The following is a 17,205-nucleotide window of genomic DNA, read 5'->3' as shown; positions in this document are numbered from 1 at the left end:
TTCTCTCTTCTTTTTAACATCACTTCTGTGATCTTTTTTATTATAAGTCCCATGAGCCTGGTTCACTTATCCTTTAGATGAAAGCCAATTGTTGTGCAGTTTGTTTAAACTGAAAAATACTAAACGTTCAGTAACATTGACTTAATAGAATCTATCCATGGAAAATACATTATGTCAGGATAGGGATTTTCATATAGAACTCAATTGTTATGTTTACATTTTGTTCAAAAGACACAATATTCAAGTCAACAATTTCTTTTGTATTAGCATTTTATAGAAATAACATCGATATTTTAATTCTACCATTACCTGAATTTTAGACAGCTTGATGTGACAGCTTCTAGTGTTTCATCATTACTCATAATGCTGTCTAGAACCTTCAGATCCCGTGAAGATCCCTGCTAGTTTTCCAGGAAAACTGTTTCCTTTTTCCAGAAGAAAACTGAAACTGCACAGATTGAAATGTGCTTGATATTTTTGACCATTTCTAAATAGTATATTATTAAAACTGAATTGAAAAATAAAATTAAAGTTCATTGTACAAATTTAAAAAAGGTTGAAAAAGTGATGGTTAAGACTGGTTTCAGTGATGCTGTGGTTCTAGTCCAGTGGAAACACACACATCTAACTCTTCTGAGTAGTAAATAGAAAAACTCAAAAACACCATAATGGGAATCTTCTATAGGCTTTCCTTGTTTAAGTGTTTCTAACAAGATTTATTCTCTGGTCAGAAGTAAAGGATCATAAGCTTTTCTATCTATGTTAGCTAATGGTGTAATCTAAACCAATGACACTATGTTGATTTCAATCAACTTACAAGGTTACTTTATTCAATTTGTTGGTATTATTTGAGTTTTATGGTTAGTTTTTATATATAAATATATTAAATACTTATTCAACGATGGTGTCCAAACTGCAAAAAGCCATAGAAAAAAACAGTCCAACAAGCAGAAGTCTGAGACAGAGGCAGGTGTTGCAGGCTAAGCAAAGGATTAATACTTTGGAAGACTGATATGGTTCAGGAACTTCAAGTGAAAGACAGTAGAGCACAGAGAGAAGAATGATGGGCAAAAATATATTAGAACTGGTTTTGTATCATACAAAGTAGATGGAAGAGAAAAAAATGACAGTAAAACAGCATGAGTTAGCAGTTATTATTAAAGACAGCTTAAACTTTGGACAAGTGTTTGGTTCACAGGATCAAATAAAAGGCCAAGCCTACAAATATCATGGAAAGAGAGAGAGCAAAGTTTGGATATAACTAGTTTCTCTGTGTAGGAAATATTTGGAAAGCTGGCAAAGTCAAATGACACTTATAAGCAGAAGCTTTCTTATCACGTATAAACTATCTTCAGATAAAGAAAGACAGAAATGATCAAGGTAACACTAATTTAATTACATGCCAACCTTTTTTCCTGTAGCATATAAAATGTTACATGCTTCAGAAAACCATTCGTAAACTTTACGTGGTACCTGGGGATAAAGCTCTAAAAGACAGTGACAAACACTATTTAGCTATTACAGTTTAAGAGTTACAAAATTATTCATGATTCTTCAATAATTAATCTGACATTATATCTTTTCCTTTCAATTTTATATGAAATAATGTTGATTATCTTTGCCAGAAACACCAGTGGGACCCAATCATCTTCTTAATGAAAATACTCCATTATCATTCCATAGTTGCACTAACTCCAGACAAAATACAAATTCTACTTTGTTGTAACTTACATAGAAATATGTATAAACAGGAAAACGTTTGAAGAGCCCTATAACTACTCAGCTGCTGAGCATTTTCTTCTTGTCCTGCAACATAATCATTGTAATCCTCACCTGGTTAGGAGACATAACTTGCTAATGGATAGTAAGCCAGCTTCCTGTCCCTTACTGAATCAAATAATCAGAAATTTCTGTCGGCAAAATCATCATATGACACAGCCATTAAATAACTGAACTGAATGTTTAGTGGGAGAGGTACCGATGAATGATGCTTAGATAATATAATTTACATTCTTTGTGACTCGGGAATAATATATATGTTAAGTAATGTAAGGAGTGTAATTAAACAGTTAAGTACATTGCATTAAGTAATGTACGGCTCCTCCAGCCACTCGAGGACAGGACCCTCTTGCCCAGCCACTGGAGCCCAGCCTGGTGCCCCGGGATGTAAGGTCTCTGCCCAGGGTGAGGAACATGGCTGAACCTTTCCTGTTTACAGATTCAAACAGTAACAAAGCTGAGCACAGACATACAGACACAGAGGATACTGACATGGCTGGTCACAGACCGCCACAGAGGAGGTTCTGCCTTCAATAGCACCTACATACAGGACTCATAAAACAGAAGCCCCAGCAGCCAAGTCCCCTCTTCCTCTTGGGCTGGCAAAGACAGAAGGTCACTAGTGTAGGCACACACACAACACACTCTAGGGTCACAAACACACATTTGCAGATGCCTTGAAAGTCTACCTGGCACACCCCTGTATGGATCTCAGGCCGCCTTACCTGCTTCACAGGTCCCATACTAGCTGGCTGTTCCAGCTTGATACTTGCTGCAAACACACAGTGTTCACACACTTGTCCCTCATGCACTTCACATTTGCAAGTCCCCCTGGGTGTATCAGCATGGACTTTCTACTTGCCTGTTATCCTGGCCTGGACCCAAGGCCTTCCTACTCACTGGCTAGCCCAGTTTGAAGTTGGTTAGCAGATGGCTCATGTGCACTCCCCCACACACAGTGGTTGGGGAAGATATAGGCACTTGCCTTCCCAACAGACAACACCAGGCATATGGCCCGTTCCAGCCACCACCGCTAAACTCTGTGCTTACCTCTCTCACACAGGTCTCCCTGGTAATTGGTTTTGAGAACAAACACTGTTTCTCCCCAAGTGCCTGGAAGTTAAAGACCCTTGCACTCACTTCAGGCCAGGGGCACCAACATCCCTGCTCTGACTCCTGTCGCTGGCACCCAGTCCACTCACACTGCTCCCCCTATCTGGCATTCTGGGTACAAGGTCTGTAGAATCGTATAATCATAGAATGGTTTGGGTTGGAAGGGACCTTTAAAGGTCATCTAGTCCAACCCCCTGAAGCGAGCAGAGACATCTTCAGTTATATCCGGTTGCTCAGAGCCCCTGTAGGACCCTGCCTAGATCTAGGGAGCTATGGCATCTCACTCCAGTAGCTGACACCACAGGCTAGAAGGTGCCCAAACCCCTGGTCTGACACCAGGAGCTGGCACAAATTTGCATCTTCCCCCCGCCACACAAGATCTCACCAGTAACTGGCACTGAGACCCACACACTCACTGCAGTAGCTAGCACCACAGGCCAGGGGCATCCACATCCCTGGTCTGACTCCAGCAGATGGCACCAAATTCCACTCACAGATAGGGGTCTCACCAGTTGCTGGCACTTAGTCCTTGCAGCAGAAATACACACAGGATAGAGAGTGAGATTACATTGAGAGACACTTGAAAAAAGACTTAATAAGAAGATATGAGATGATAGAGCAGACTGATAAGACAAAGTACCTTTGTACTAATGCACTAAACATTTTCACACTCTCACCTGACCTCATCAATTAGTGCGTTTGGCCAGGTTCGGTTCTCATCACTGCCTCCCTCAGGTTTGTGTCCCTGTATGTTCTTTTCTTCTTTTCTTGTTTTCTCTTGCTTCACTGAAAGATGTCCTTGACCAGATACCCTTAAGTGAGCAGACGTTCTCCCTCCGCATACCTTTACAACATATATAACCATATTATATGCATAATTTTTACTGTGCCTCATTGTTTATATATAGATATATATTTTAAAATATATATAAGCTGGGAAGATCAGTTTACGTACAACTGAAATGCAGCTACCTCTGGGGTAGAATTCTGTCATTGTATTTTTTCCAGGTGTGACACAAAAAACATTTTTTCTTTTAATAGAACTGAAGACTATTTCATGTAATTGAAAACAGGAAAGATTTAACTAAATTGAATTTATTCAATGTTCAGAACATTTGGCATACGTTCAACGTTTGCCAAAAAGTGACATATAAATAATTTAGAGTTCAATGTCTTAGATCATGTTAATATCTCAGTGTTAGTGTTTCTTACCTTGCCAGCCTCTCAGAATTAGCCTGAGGAGAAAGAATACTTCAAACTGAATTCCATGGACTGCACCTAGGAGCATAACACATACATTTCCACTGGTTACATTATTTTCTGAAATTATCAGTGTAAAATTTACATACTTTATTTTCACTCCTGGTATTGATACTGGTGGATTTTATTTACTGATAATATTTTTCAGGTGTCCATTTGCAATTTGTGAATTTCTCGACGGAGACCATACATGATTACTTAGAAGTTAGGAGTGGATCTACAGAAACTAGCACTGTCATTGGGAGACTAAGTGGCCCTCAGCTACCAGCCTCTCTGTTCAGCACAACTCATGAAACCAGCTTATACTTTCACAGTGATTACTCACAGAACAAACAAGGATTTCATATTGTATATCAAGGTGAGGTTTTGACAATCTTATGCAATAACAAGGTGGCTGTTGAAGGTTATTTCTTCTTTTGGCACTCCTAAAAGATAAATATGAAGTAAAAGATTTTGTGTGTTTCAAGCCAAAGTGTTATGCATCAAGATCAAACAGAAGAATGCAGAAAATTAAGATGAAAAAAGAAAAATAATTGCATATTATCTTTAAAGATTATTTCAAATGTACACAAACAGATAATTTCCTGTATGTGGATTTTTCATTTTAATTTACATTGCATGGCTTTACAAAGTAAGCATATCTATTTTTCAATCTTATTATGCATATGAGAATCTCAATTTTGTGTCTTGGTTCTGGAAGCGGAAGATCTAAAACAATATTTATTGTTTTAGAGTACTGAATCCACATAGGCTAGTACAGAATAATTCCAACTCAGAAATCTCCAAATCCATTTTATTTCCTGGTCGGAAATATCTCTGGAAGGTTCTTGTTCTGTTGTACCCAAATAGGTCATGCTGAGCTGGTGAAGACTGCAGGATCATAATTCTATTTATATAATGGCAGATTTATTTAAATGGGATTAGAAGACTGCTCACAAAAAGGTCAAATGCGTATTTTAAAATATACCTGTTTTCATGATCTGGATAATGTGAAAGGATGATTTAAAGAGTTTTTACTTTAAAGCAGCCTCATATTCCTCTTTCAGTAGTAACAAATCCAAATTGACTTGAACTCCATGTAATATTTTGGAAGTGACACACTGTAAAAAATGTTAGCTTTTAAAGAAAAAGTCAGTTTATGACTCAAATTGCCCAGCAAGATTTTATTCACTTCTTATTTGGAATATCATACAATTTGTAGGAGTAAGTGAACTTTAAAACCTACTGCTAAGATGGCAGTAAAAGACTTAAGAGCATATACTGTCACTGCTATTAATAGTAACAGTAATAATTTTGGAGATACTGTTATTTGCAAAATAATGTTTTTTTAAAAAAAAGTTCCTGTTTGTGTTTTTAACCGCATAAGAGAGACCGTTTCTTTCAAACATATACAACCTGTCATCTTCTGATTTTGCATAGCATATTTGTTCTCAGTTCTGTAATGAGGTCAATGTTTTAAATATTCCTGGAAAAGATCACCAAGATATGTGAGGGAGGCTTATTTTCAAATCTTACTTTTTGCTATAGAATCTTTGGTATTCACAGTTCATTATAGAGTCTTTTAATTCTTCTGAGAAAAATGAGTAAAATTATAGACAGGTTTATTTCTCTTCTTCCTTAAACATAAGAATGTAAAACCAGAAGACTCTTACTGGATCAGAAAAAAGCTCCATCTATCTCAGTATGGTATTTCCAAATGGAGGGAAAAAAAAAAAAAAAAAAAAAAAGAGTACTACTTTGCAGCACAAGAAACTTAGATAGTTTCTTTTGTACTCTTCCAGCATCCACAACTGTCAGACTCGTAATTCTATTACTGTGCGATTTGATGGCATTTTCACATTGATGCTTTCCACCCTCTTCACAATTTTTGTGAACTTCAGATATATAGCCCCCAGTCTTTTTCCCAAGAAACCATGTTTAGGCATGTGCTCAGTAATGTTATTCATTTTTATAGGCTGTATCATACTACCAGGTATAGAAATCAGACTTACTGATCTGCAGTTTCAAGGATCACCTCTAAAGGTAGACGTGATTTACACCGGGAAAGCCATCTGCTCCTTACCTATTTAGTGTAGTACTTTTGTATTTACTTCAAACTGATCTAGTGCATTAAACCTGTGTAATACAAGCCCTGTATCTTCTTTGGAAATCTCTACATCATCTTCAGCAGTAAAGACGGATACAAAGAGTTTATTGAGTTTTTCTCTCTACGGCACCCTAATCCATAAAAGCCCCTTTTTTCTCATTTGTCATGAATTGTCCCACCAATTGACTTCCTGCTTCTGATGTTGTCAAGTAAATTTTTTATGACCAGCTGAGACTGATAATAAGAATAATAATAAAGTTTCAAATTATTTTTGCTCTCTTTATGTTCTATTTAAATGTGACCTGCTATGTTTTATGACTTTTTGGAAAGACAGCCAACATTTTCGCTATTGTAGCTTCTTTAACTTTCCTACTGAGTCATTCAGGCATTTTTCTGAACCACTTTAGTGGGTTTTTATTTTGAATTGTAGAACATGATTTACTTGGTCTTTAAAGTAGTGTCAATTAGCAAATTCCAATCTGCATTACCTCATTTTTATATAATTTCCTTTTAAGAAAATTGAATATCCCTGTGCTGGGTTTATTTGACTTCCTCCCTCCCAGTACAATCAAACCACGTTATGACTGCTAATATGGAGCAGTTCTCCCATGAATATTTCTCAAACTAAAGCTTGAGTACCAAGCTGGTTGAAATCTAAAATAACATCTTGTCTTGTGGGCTTTCAAACTGCTTGTTCTAGGGAACAATTATTTCTTCAAGAATCCTGGTGACGTAGATATTTGAGTGCTCCATTACTACTACTTGTCATATTTTTGCAGCTTCACTAGTTTTACTTAACATTTCCTGTTCACTATAATTTTCCGATTTAGATGTTTGTAGAAGCAGCTCAGTACTACATATACATCTGGAGTTTTAATTTCCACATATTAATATTCTAGAGTGCTTCTTTTTTCTGGTAATATTTTTCTTCTATGACACAACATATTTTCTAAACAACAATGTTGCTCTCCCACATGGAACTCTCTGCCCTCTCAGTCTTGGAAAGGTGGTTGCCAAACAGCACTGCATCCTGCTGCTCTATGCCATGCCTGTCACTTCAGGGCTTTTGGTTGGTTCAAGAATTCTAGATCCTACCTCCTGTGTTTTAGTCTCCTATAGTGGTGTGAAAGGGCGTCTTAGTTTTGTCCTCATTCTATTCCTTAATACTGGACACATCACTCAACATGCAGCGTAGGCTGCTTGATTGCTTTTCTTATTTATTGTAATTCTGCTGTTTGTCATTCTCCTGCACTTTTTTTAGAAATGCATTGGCTATTAGCCTCCTCCCTGTCATAGCATCACATCAGTCTTCTGTACCTGTTAGTTTTTTCCCATGTTTCTGGTTTAGCTACTCTTCTACAGCCTTTTCAATTTTCACTGTCAGCAGGATCCATTCTGATTAGGGTGTACATATGGGTGCACTTGGAAGCAATCTGTAGTCTTAAAGAGCCAGTCAGTGGCCTACCTTTTTGAAGATCTAAGTGGAGAAAACACAAAGTCATAGTTTTTTTCTGCCCTCTTCTTCCCTAGTGCAGTACTCTTGCCCTTACTCAAATTAAAATATAAAATTAAGAGGCTAGTCTCATTTTTGCCTTCATGGACTCTGTTCCAAAACACTTAGGGTAGGGTGTTGAGTACTTGTTTGTTTAGACACACACACAATCAAAGCATAAAGAACATATCATTTAAGCTTGGGTTGTAGTATTATGTTTTCCTTATGAGGTTTGCAATAGGAAATCACTTTTTATGCATATTTCCAGAACTGCTGTGGGAATGTTTCACTGTGCTTCTCCTGGTGTAGGACCAAAGATTTTGGTTGTCACTGTGGTGGAACTTAAAACATATGAGATGTCCATGATCTTTTAATTTTATTCTAATGAAAAGCTTTTATTCTTGAAGGAATAAGAATTTGCATTTTACTTTTTCCCCCTGCATTATGATTATTTAATTATTTCAGCATATCAGCTACAAAGCTGTCCTGACCCTCGACCATTTCGTAATGGTTTTGTTATTGGGAATGACTTTACTGTGGGACAAACTATTTCATTTGAGTGTTTTCCTGGCTACACATTAATTGGAAATTCAGCTCTGACTTGTCTTCATGGCATCAGCCGTAACTGGAATCATCCTCTCCCCAGATGTGAAGGTATGTTCTGGGTGACCTATTAACCCTTCATTATTTGTAAGTTCTCCTAAGGACTGTAAACTGAAATAATTTCAGCTTTTCCATTTATAGAGATGTGTATTTCTATATTATGGTCTTTGCAGAGGAAGTATTCAATTTTGCACATGAAATTTTTATACAGAAGCTGAAATGTTTCATAGAAATATGAAATCTCTGACAACTTGTCTGAGATAAGTTTATTTTTGGAAGGTTAGGCTTAAGGCCTGGAGTGTGGAGACCTGTGCTGCTTTTTAATCTAGGTGGTGCTACAGAGTGAAAGCTCAGAATCAATCACAGAATGGGAGGGGTTGTAGGGACCTCTGGAGATCATCTTGTCCAACCCCACTGCTTGAGCAGGAGGGTTCATTCTTGATTCTTGATTTGGTTCTGCACTGAACCAAGGAAAAAAGGATTAAAAAATTGAATTTCCCAAATCTGGCCACTTACGTTCTGTCTTATCAGTTAGAAAGAAATGTCAAAGGTAGCATAAAGTGCAGTTGTCCTTCAGTCAATGCTGTGTGAAGCTCTTTCTACATATATTTTTTGTGAATGGGAATTTTTAAAAATTTTTTTTAACAGTTTAAATTTTTTTTACACCAATATGCTTGCAACCGGTAAGCAGGTTCAAGGAACTGTGGCTTGCACATAGCTGAAATTTTAAGGAGACAGGGTGAACATACACGATGATTCTGTAGAGGTGTTTATCTTATCCCTAGCTATGGTGAAAGGAAGCTGTACCAAAGCAGCAGGCCAAAGAAGGTCAGTCATCAGACTCTGAAACAGACAAGGATGGATGTTTCATATCTTAACTGCTAAACAGCTTAGCTTTTCCCTTTTACTTAGTTCTAGCTGTATGTTCTGTGCCTCAGAATCAAGACAAATAATTTACTGAATGGAGTGATCCTGTTTCTTTGAATTACCTTACTGGAACCAATTCTAAGATGCCCAAAGTATGATGCAATTCTGAGTAACACTTTTGATGAATTCCTGAAGAGTGGTTGGAAGTACTTTGTTTCTACTTACTGTCGTATGAAAAGACACAGATAAAAAGATCAAACCTAACAGATAATGAGGACCTAACGTGTGCTGTGCTGCATGATTGCAGACTGCCAACATTACTCAGCTGCCAGAGAAATTTCTTGAATTACATGGGGTTTTGTGCAAATATTTACTGTGGTATTTTTAGTAAAGCATTTTGATATTTTTATATACTATGTATTTTTTGCATTTTGTTTTTTTTTTTTCTTTATTTTTGAAGGAAAAAGATTATTAAGTATCTTCTAGTTGTACTTGGTTTGATTTGAGATAAAGGCCTTTTGTTCAAAAGCATTAAAATGAAGTGGGCAGTTTTGTACATGCCTAGTGCCAGAAGTGTACAATCTGTTTTAAATATGTGTTTGCTTTAATGTCTTTATTGTAAGGCAGCATATACTAAGGCTTGATTAATGCCTCAGACTTCTTGAAGCAGACAATCTGAATCAAATATCACTAAACGTGGTTCCTGTTTTAAACAATTTTGTTCTCTTCTCCCTGCCTCTTCATGCACCTAAAACCCATCTAACCTGTTCTTACCACAATCTAACACCCTCTGACCCTTCTTAACTCAGCTACCTCACTCGTGTCCTTTTGGAATCTGTTTCCTCTCCTTTTCCAAGAAATCTTATTGCCTGAGAGTCCCCAGCCCAAGTTTTCACTCCCCTAAGACCCTGCTGCAATATCAGTTCTGTCTGCACGCACAAAAACCCTTGACACTGTCAAGCTAATGCTGAACAAAAATCAGTTGAGTCTGAATGGATGAGGTGTGACTACGAAAAGTCCCTTTAGCCTACAGTTCAGCACCAAAGTATAGATATGTAAACGATAACACATGCTTTACCTAAATACAAACAATGCGTAATTCCTGTATGTCAAACCTATATATCCAACAACCTGTTCTCTGGTTAGAAGTTCTTAAGCATATTTTAGGGTATCTGCATTGCCATTCCATGCCCGTTTGGAGGGGAGTGGGGAGGAATATATGCAAAATAAAGCAAATTATGCCATTTTAGGCTTTGCTTACTTTTCCAGATAGCATTTATGACAGCACAGTTTTGTTTTTTATAGATTTGACCAAAATGTCAAAATAGACTTCTGAGTCTTTGCAAAAAGCTCGGTAAAATCTGTTTTCTATATGCAGCAATGGCTTTACATAATTAGATGCAAGAAACATCTAATATTTTTTTAAAAACAAATGTATTTTTTTTATAGCCCTCTGTGGAGGAAACATAACTGCAATGAATGGCACCATATACTCTCCAGGATACCCTGATGAGTATCCAAACTTTCAAGACTGCTTCTGGCTTGTAAGAGTACCACCTGGGAATGGAATCTACATTAATTTCACAGTTCTCCAAACAGAGCCAATATATGATTTCATAACCGTCTGGTAAGAAAACACTTTTGGCATTTATTTAATCTCCATGTAATACTGTGAAACAAAGTATGAATTAAAAAAGAGTATATTTGTTATTTCTCTCTTGACACTGACATTCTGTCTAGGGGAAGTGAGTTATTTTCAGTAATCCACGCTTTCCAGTATACCATTCTCTCTAGATTGCACTTGACATGAAGCTTCATAGTCCTCGTCTTAAGAATTCAAAAACAATAGTAGTGTGCCTCAGTTTCTCGATAAAGAAAAGCACTCAGAAGTATGCTATGACAGCTTATAAACAAACAAGAGAAGTACTACTTAAGAAAAGAATGATAATAAGCTCTTGCAGCTGTGTGTATCACAATGTTTTAGGGTGTTAATGCAAGAAACTACAGCAACACTTTCTTAATTTCTTCCAGGTTGACTTCTTTTAAACTGTTAAGAGTACATAAAAGGAGAGACTCTATATGTATTTGGCTATGACAAAAGGAGTTGAGCTAATGTTAACTGTAAACAACTTATATTCTCTATATACCTGAATCCATGTCTGTTATGAATCTTTTCAGATAATGAAGCCCCCATTTTTCTTGGTTGCAGAGTTGGTAAAGGCAGGAAGCTGTAACAAAGTGTAATAGCTCATGTAGTAATCTTGAAACAATTACCAGTGAGTCTCCTAGATATTTCAACAGTGGCTAAGACCTTTTGGAAGTTTGCCTAAAACAATAATCCGCTAATAATTGAATCTGCAGAATGAAAATCCACAGGTTGAGAGAGTAGTCTTGTTGTCTGAGTAGTACAAAATAATGAGAGCAATTTGGAATATTAATTACTCATTTTATGTTTCTGTTGCACAGAAATCTAATTTGGATTCATGTAAATTCAGATAACTCGGGATTTCATTCCCACTTTTCTAAACATGAAACAGTTCTCTATATATTTTTGTGATCATTTCTGTAGGTTCTGGTTTTTGTTCCATCTTGTGTACTACAAACTGCCTTGTCCTGAATCCCAGATACTCCAATGCTTTACCTTAAGATCTAACTAAAATTTGATCAGACTATGTACCCAGGCTATTGCTGTGATAAAACTCAGACAATTTTGAATCCCTTTAACTCTTCATCACTTCTTGTGTGTATCAAATTTAGGCTGACATTCAGAATCTTTCCTGAATTAAATTATACTTCTGTATGTATACAGCCATCTTTATTTCATGCCACAGAAACTAGAACACTACTGTTCACTTTTAGTGCTTCTTTTATTTGGCTCTTCCTTTCTACCAAGTGATTTCATGTGCTTTCAATTGTACTCCTGGCTGAGTTACAAGCTTAGTTCTTACAGTAAAAGTAATTGTATATACAATGACAAAGGTAAAACAGCAGTTTTTTTCATTCATGTGTCTTTTTCTGATTTTCAGATGTTTTGTATCCTATTTAGATTACCTACACTTTTAGGAGAAAGTTCTGAAGTCATGTATGTTGTTACTTATGTATGATATATATACCTGTATAAGCTGTATTATATACATGATAGTTATATAATTAAATAACTTATGCCACTTCTGGGATATAATTTGTTTACAGAACTGCTCAGAAATTTTGATAGCTGTTTCCAATGGAAAAAATACATTTTTTTCACAAATCAAATGCTTCTTCAAAACATACTATTTCCCTGATAAAAGAGAAGCAGAAGGGGTAATGAACAAGAATTTGGAGAAATGTATTACTGCAAAATTTTCAAAACAAAAAAATACCCATAATTTTGAAATTATTTTCAGTTAAAATATCTTATGCCAAGAATAATTAAAAATTCAAAACTTTTAATGTTCATCAATTCTGATCTAGAAGTGAGTATGAAAATTTAATGCCCTTGCTTTGACATTTTATCCGCTGTACAGTTCCACTCTTGTTTAGTACTAACTTTGATTTAATTTTTCTATTAAGAAGAGTATTTCATTCTTCCATAAGGTAGCAGTAATCTTACCAGCAGTACATGTGTTGTCTAAATAATAATAAATAGTACTAAATAATATTGATCAATGTATATGAACAAGGATTTAAGAAGTTAGTCAACTGCATGTCATACTTAGTTTTGGTTAAAACTACCCACATTTACAGTAATGTTTACCTGAGAAAGACACAACTATTTATATAAAATGCATGGCACATCTCTCTCAGCAAGAAATTGATTCATAAAACTCTAAACTAGTCATAAAAACAAACTTTAAATTAATGCTTATGTGTCCATATGTACTATAAATTATAAATGATGGCATTATAACATTTAATTGTGCAGGGGAAAAAAGTCGCTTTAAAAATTCTGACATTAGAAAATTTCTAAAAGTAACATCCTTAAAATAATAATTTTAAATAAAATCTGCATTTATAAATGCCAATGTGAAGATTTCACATAGAATCTTGTATTCAGGAGAGTATAAGCATTCTGTTTTTATTTTTAGTGAAACCAATATTCACTCATTGTCTTTTAAAACTTAAATAGTATTAATCTCTTAATTTTCCTAGAAATTTTCAAATTGGAAGGACAGGGGAAGATGATCAGTCTTAGATTCATTTATTTTCTAATTGCCACATTTGAAAGCATAGGTAAATAAACACGAGCAGAGTTTGTGGCAGGAAGATGAAATACAAGCACAAATTCAATCATTCTGAGCTTGCTACAGTTTTTATTTAAAAATAAGAATATTACTTCCAAAAGGTGGTTGACTAGAACATCTTGTTTTCTAGTATATTTTGATGGTCCTCTGAGCTACTATCTGCTATACTCCAATCACATATACGCTTTCAGCCTTTAATATCTGTTTTATCTGATTTTAGATGACTTATGCCTTTTTAGAGTAATCTAGAGAAATTTTACTTATCATATTAAAATTTGGAGAAACTGAATTATTTGTTGGGGAAAAAAAAATTCTTTTTTGTCTGTTTTTCTTAGGGATGGACCAGACCAAACTTCTCCTCAAATTGGACAATTTAGTGGCAACACTGCATTGGAATCAGTCTACAGCACTTCAAATCAGATTTTGATCAAGTTCCACAGTGACTTTACTACTAGTGGCTTCTTTGTACTTAGTTACCATGGTAAGTGTGACAAGCTGCACTTTTTCATCACCTGTACTGATTAGTGCAGGAAGAAAACTCAGGAAAAAAAATTACTTTAGTTGTGTTTTCTAAGAAGAGTTGCTATTATTGATATGACTGACCATCACTAAGGTAATGCAAACGTGAAAGACTAATATGAATTATGAAAACAAACTATTTTCTTGACCAGATATTAAATAAGTAGTCAAGCAAATAAGATATTTAATAAGATATTAAGTAGTCATGCAAAGAAAGAGTGCACTGTGAAGAGACATGAGTAAAGAAGGTAGCATCAAGACCCTTCAGTCCAAGGTGCTCATCTTCTCACTGCTTATAATGTTTCTAAAATTCCTTTGTATTCTAAATGTTTGTGGGAGTAATTAAATTCCTCGTACATATTTGAATATTTTGAAGAAAGTACTTTTGTTCTAGAGATTTCATTGATAGTGAACAACTATATTGTATAGTTAGTATTAAACTGCCCTTGAATTAAACACTGACTGAATGAAAATGAGTAAGTATTAATGCACCAAATTCTACCTCTTTTTGTAACCATTCAGACCTTCTGTGGCCAAGTGTTCTCTTGCATTCCTGTCATTACAAGGAAACAGATTCAGATGCACAGGTGTTTTTAGGTGCTCTGTGGATGCCTGTTGGATTGACTATTCCAGGGAATGTGGACAGACTACGGTCTGTTTTCTGGACCCTGATCAGATTTTCGGACTAGAAAGCTTTCTTTTTGACTTAGTAAAGACCAAGGTGAATACAGATAGTCAGAATGGGGGGGGATTAAAGGAACTTTAATCTAAACAAAATGAAGTCAAACAAAAAAGACCTAAATCCCCCAATTGAAAAAAACAGCAGCCACAGCACTTGAATTTATTATGGAGTATAGACTCCAGTAAGAGTAGTCACGGGGGGTCAGAATTTTCATTCCAAATCTGGGCATCTCAGTTGCATGTAGCAGTTCGTGAAGGAAAAGCTGACCCTTTGTGCTCATCAATATGTGAATTGATATGTATTGATATATATGAATATACCAATATATGACCAAACACATATAGAAATGCTCATACCTAATAATAAAGTGTCTCTAAATAACTTGATCTCCTTGTACTAATTTCTTTTGTTATTGTGGAAATTGTCATTCCACAAATGTGGGCTCTAATGTGTAACAAAGATGCAAACTTAGCAGCACAAAGGATTATTCATGAAGAAACTTAAAACATTTTTTGGATTGATGTTGTCAAGATAAATAAATCTCTCACTATCCATGAATTGGTGACCCTTCATATCAGTTACATACAACCTATAGCAATAAAGGCAAGCCAGTGAGAGGAGTCAAATTTATTTAAAATAGGTAATTCGGGGATTAAAATGAATAATACCCCTAAATGAGATACATTTGGGATAAATTATATGAATTGTTTATTTAATCCATTTTTAAAATTATGTTGGTGATTTATTCCTTTTTTTTTTTTAATGCAAATAGCACAGCTTTCTGCATTTTCTTGGTGTGTTTTATTTTAAATTACTTTATCCTAAGGCAGGATGTTAGCTTTCTGACTCACTGGTTTAATTGGCTCTTCACTATACAATCGACAAAAAGAAGTGGAATAGGAAAATATTAAATATGGGTGACTTGATATCAACAAAAGATCTTACCTGGATAAAATATAAATTTGGTGATTGACAAAAGTTTGACCAATTTGATTACTAAAGGATGAAAGCACTGGAAGTAACAAAGATGTGTATAACTGAAGCTGAATCGTCATCTGCCATAAGTAGATGATGTTTTCTTGCTAATGAGAGATGCTATAAAACAATGCCATACACAAATGTAATATCAGTGAAAAGCAGGCATACTTGAGTCATTGATCAACCTGAGTGTACACCTTAAAATGCAGAAGACTACGCTGTCAGTATAAATATTTCATTGTGATTTCTTCAGCTGGATTTCTGTCCTGATTGCATTCAGATTGAAGGGAATTTCATCTCTGTCCAAACACAGACATATCCTCATAGGTTCTCTGTTAAAAAAATAAGGCTATATAGCTTCTGCGTACTCTTCCTACTTATCTATAATTTGTTTCACTAAATTATGTTGCATACATGTGTTAAAATTCAGAAAATTATTTCATGTGAGGCTTCAGATTAGAAGTTTGAAAGCAGAATTATTCTCTGACCCTATCTGCAGGTGACATGTTCCACAACTTTTCATTTACTGGGAAATTTCATATTCAAAATACTTCTGTCCATCAGTTACACAGCCTCTGAGTAGAATCTTTTAGATTCTAAAACCTGTCTTTATTACAAAATTTCAAAAGTGGAAGAGTTCAGCAGTAAGAATGTATTGTAAAAAAAAAAAAAAAAGATTGCACAATACAAAAAGTATTTTCTTTTTGGATGAGATCACTTAAGTGAGAAAAAGTGGCATCCACTTCTAAGTTTCTTATGTTATTTATGAAGAGGGTTTTGCCACTGAAATTAAATATCTAATGAAGAACAAAGGCACAGCTTCCGATTTCTCATTAATTCTGAAATTTGTGTTTCCTTTCTTTTGATTCTCCTAAAAGTGTCAAAGTAAAAGATTACATGTTTATTTTTATCCTGTTAATGTGGGTATTAACTCAGTTATGTTTGCATAGCTATGCCGACTGTCTAAGCATGGGAATGTCAACTGTGTTTTTTTCCTGTTCATAGCCTATCAACTCCGGGTCTGCCAGCCTCCGACAAATATAGCAAATGCTGAAATTCTAACTGAGGATGACGAATTTGAAATAGGTAACATAAAAGAAAATAAAAGCAACATTTGTTTCAAAAATAAGGACTGCTATGCACAGAAATGTCATGCTTTTAAGGGTGCAAATCATGCCTCTAATATATTAGATTTATAGTTGAAAATAAAATTTTTAAGAAGACATTCCCTTTCCCTATACTTCCTGGGTCATGTGTAACCCAGTAACTCCTTCCTACTTAACTTCATTTTAAAATACATTTTTTATAATGTTTAATATAAAACATTGTCTTATATTGAAACAAACAAAACCAGCAAAAAAAACCATGTAGCAATGGTATATTCTGTACCAGAATTAAGGTTTTGTAACCTGAAGAGTAAAATCAAGTACGTAAAAATTAGGAGGATCTGAAGAGAGGATGACATTCTGACCTTCTAAGAGATGTTAATAATATTACTTAGCCATCAATTGTTCAAAGAAATATGACTTACATGATCAGATGTCAGATGTCTGACCAGCTAGTTCTTCTCACATTATGGCAAAGAAAAATAAATTTATTTTTA

At 35.2% G+C, this 17,205-nt stretch overlaps 1 protein-coding gene across 1 annotated transcript in view; it reads left to right on the top strand.

Moving 5' to 3' along the window:
* The window catches only part of CSMD3 (CUB and Sushi multiple domains 3), a 614,053-nt gene that overhangs the window by 492,410 nt on the left and 104,438 nt on the right, over positions 1-17,205 (top strand). The window contains exons 42-46 of the mRNA XM_075085810.1: positions 4,301-4,510; positions 8,196-8,384; positions 10,650-10,827; positions 13,759-13,904; positions 16,608-16,688. Coding sequence (XP_074941911.1) covers positions 4,301-4,510; positions 8,196-8,384; positions 10,650-10,827; positions 13,759-13,904; positions 16,608-16,688 — 804 coding nt within the window. The remainder of the gene's footprint in view (positions 1-4,300; positions 4,511-8,195; positions 8,385-10,649; positions 10,828-13,758; positions 13,905-16,607; positions 16,689-17,205) is intronic.

The sequence above is a fragment of the Phalacrocorax aristotelis genome, chromosome 2 (genome assembly GCF_949628215.1).
Source record: "Phalacrocorax aristotelis chromosome 2, bGulAri2.1, whole genome shotgun sequence".
Taxonomy (NCBI): domain Eukaryota; kingdom Metazoa; phylum Chordata; class Aves; order Suliformes; family Phalacrocoracidae; genus Phalacrocorax; species Phalacrocorax aristotelis.
The sequence above is the reverse complement of the archived record's forward strand: the minus strand, read 5'-3'. Positions and strand labels throughout refer to the sequence as shown.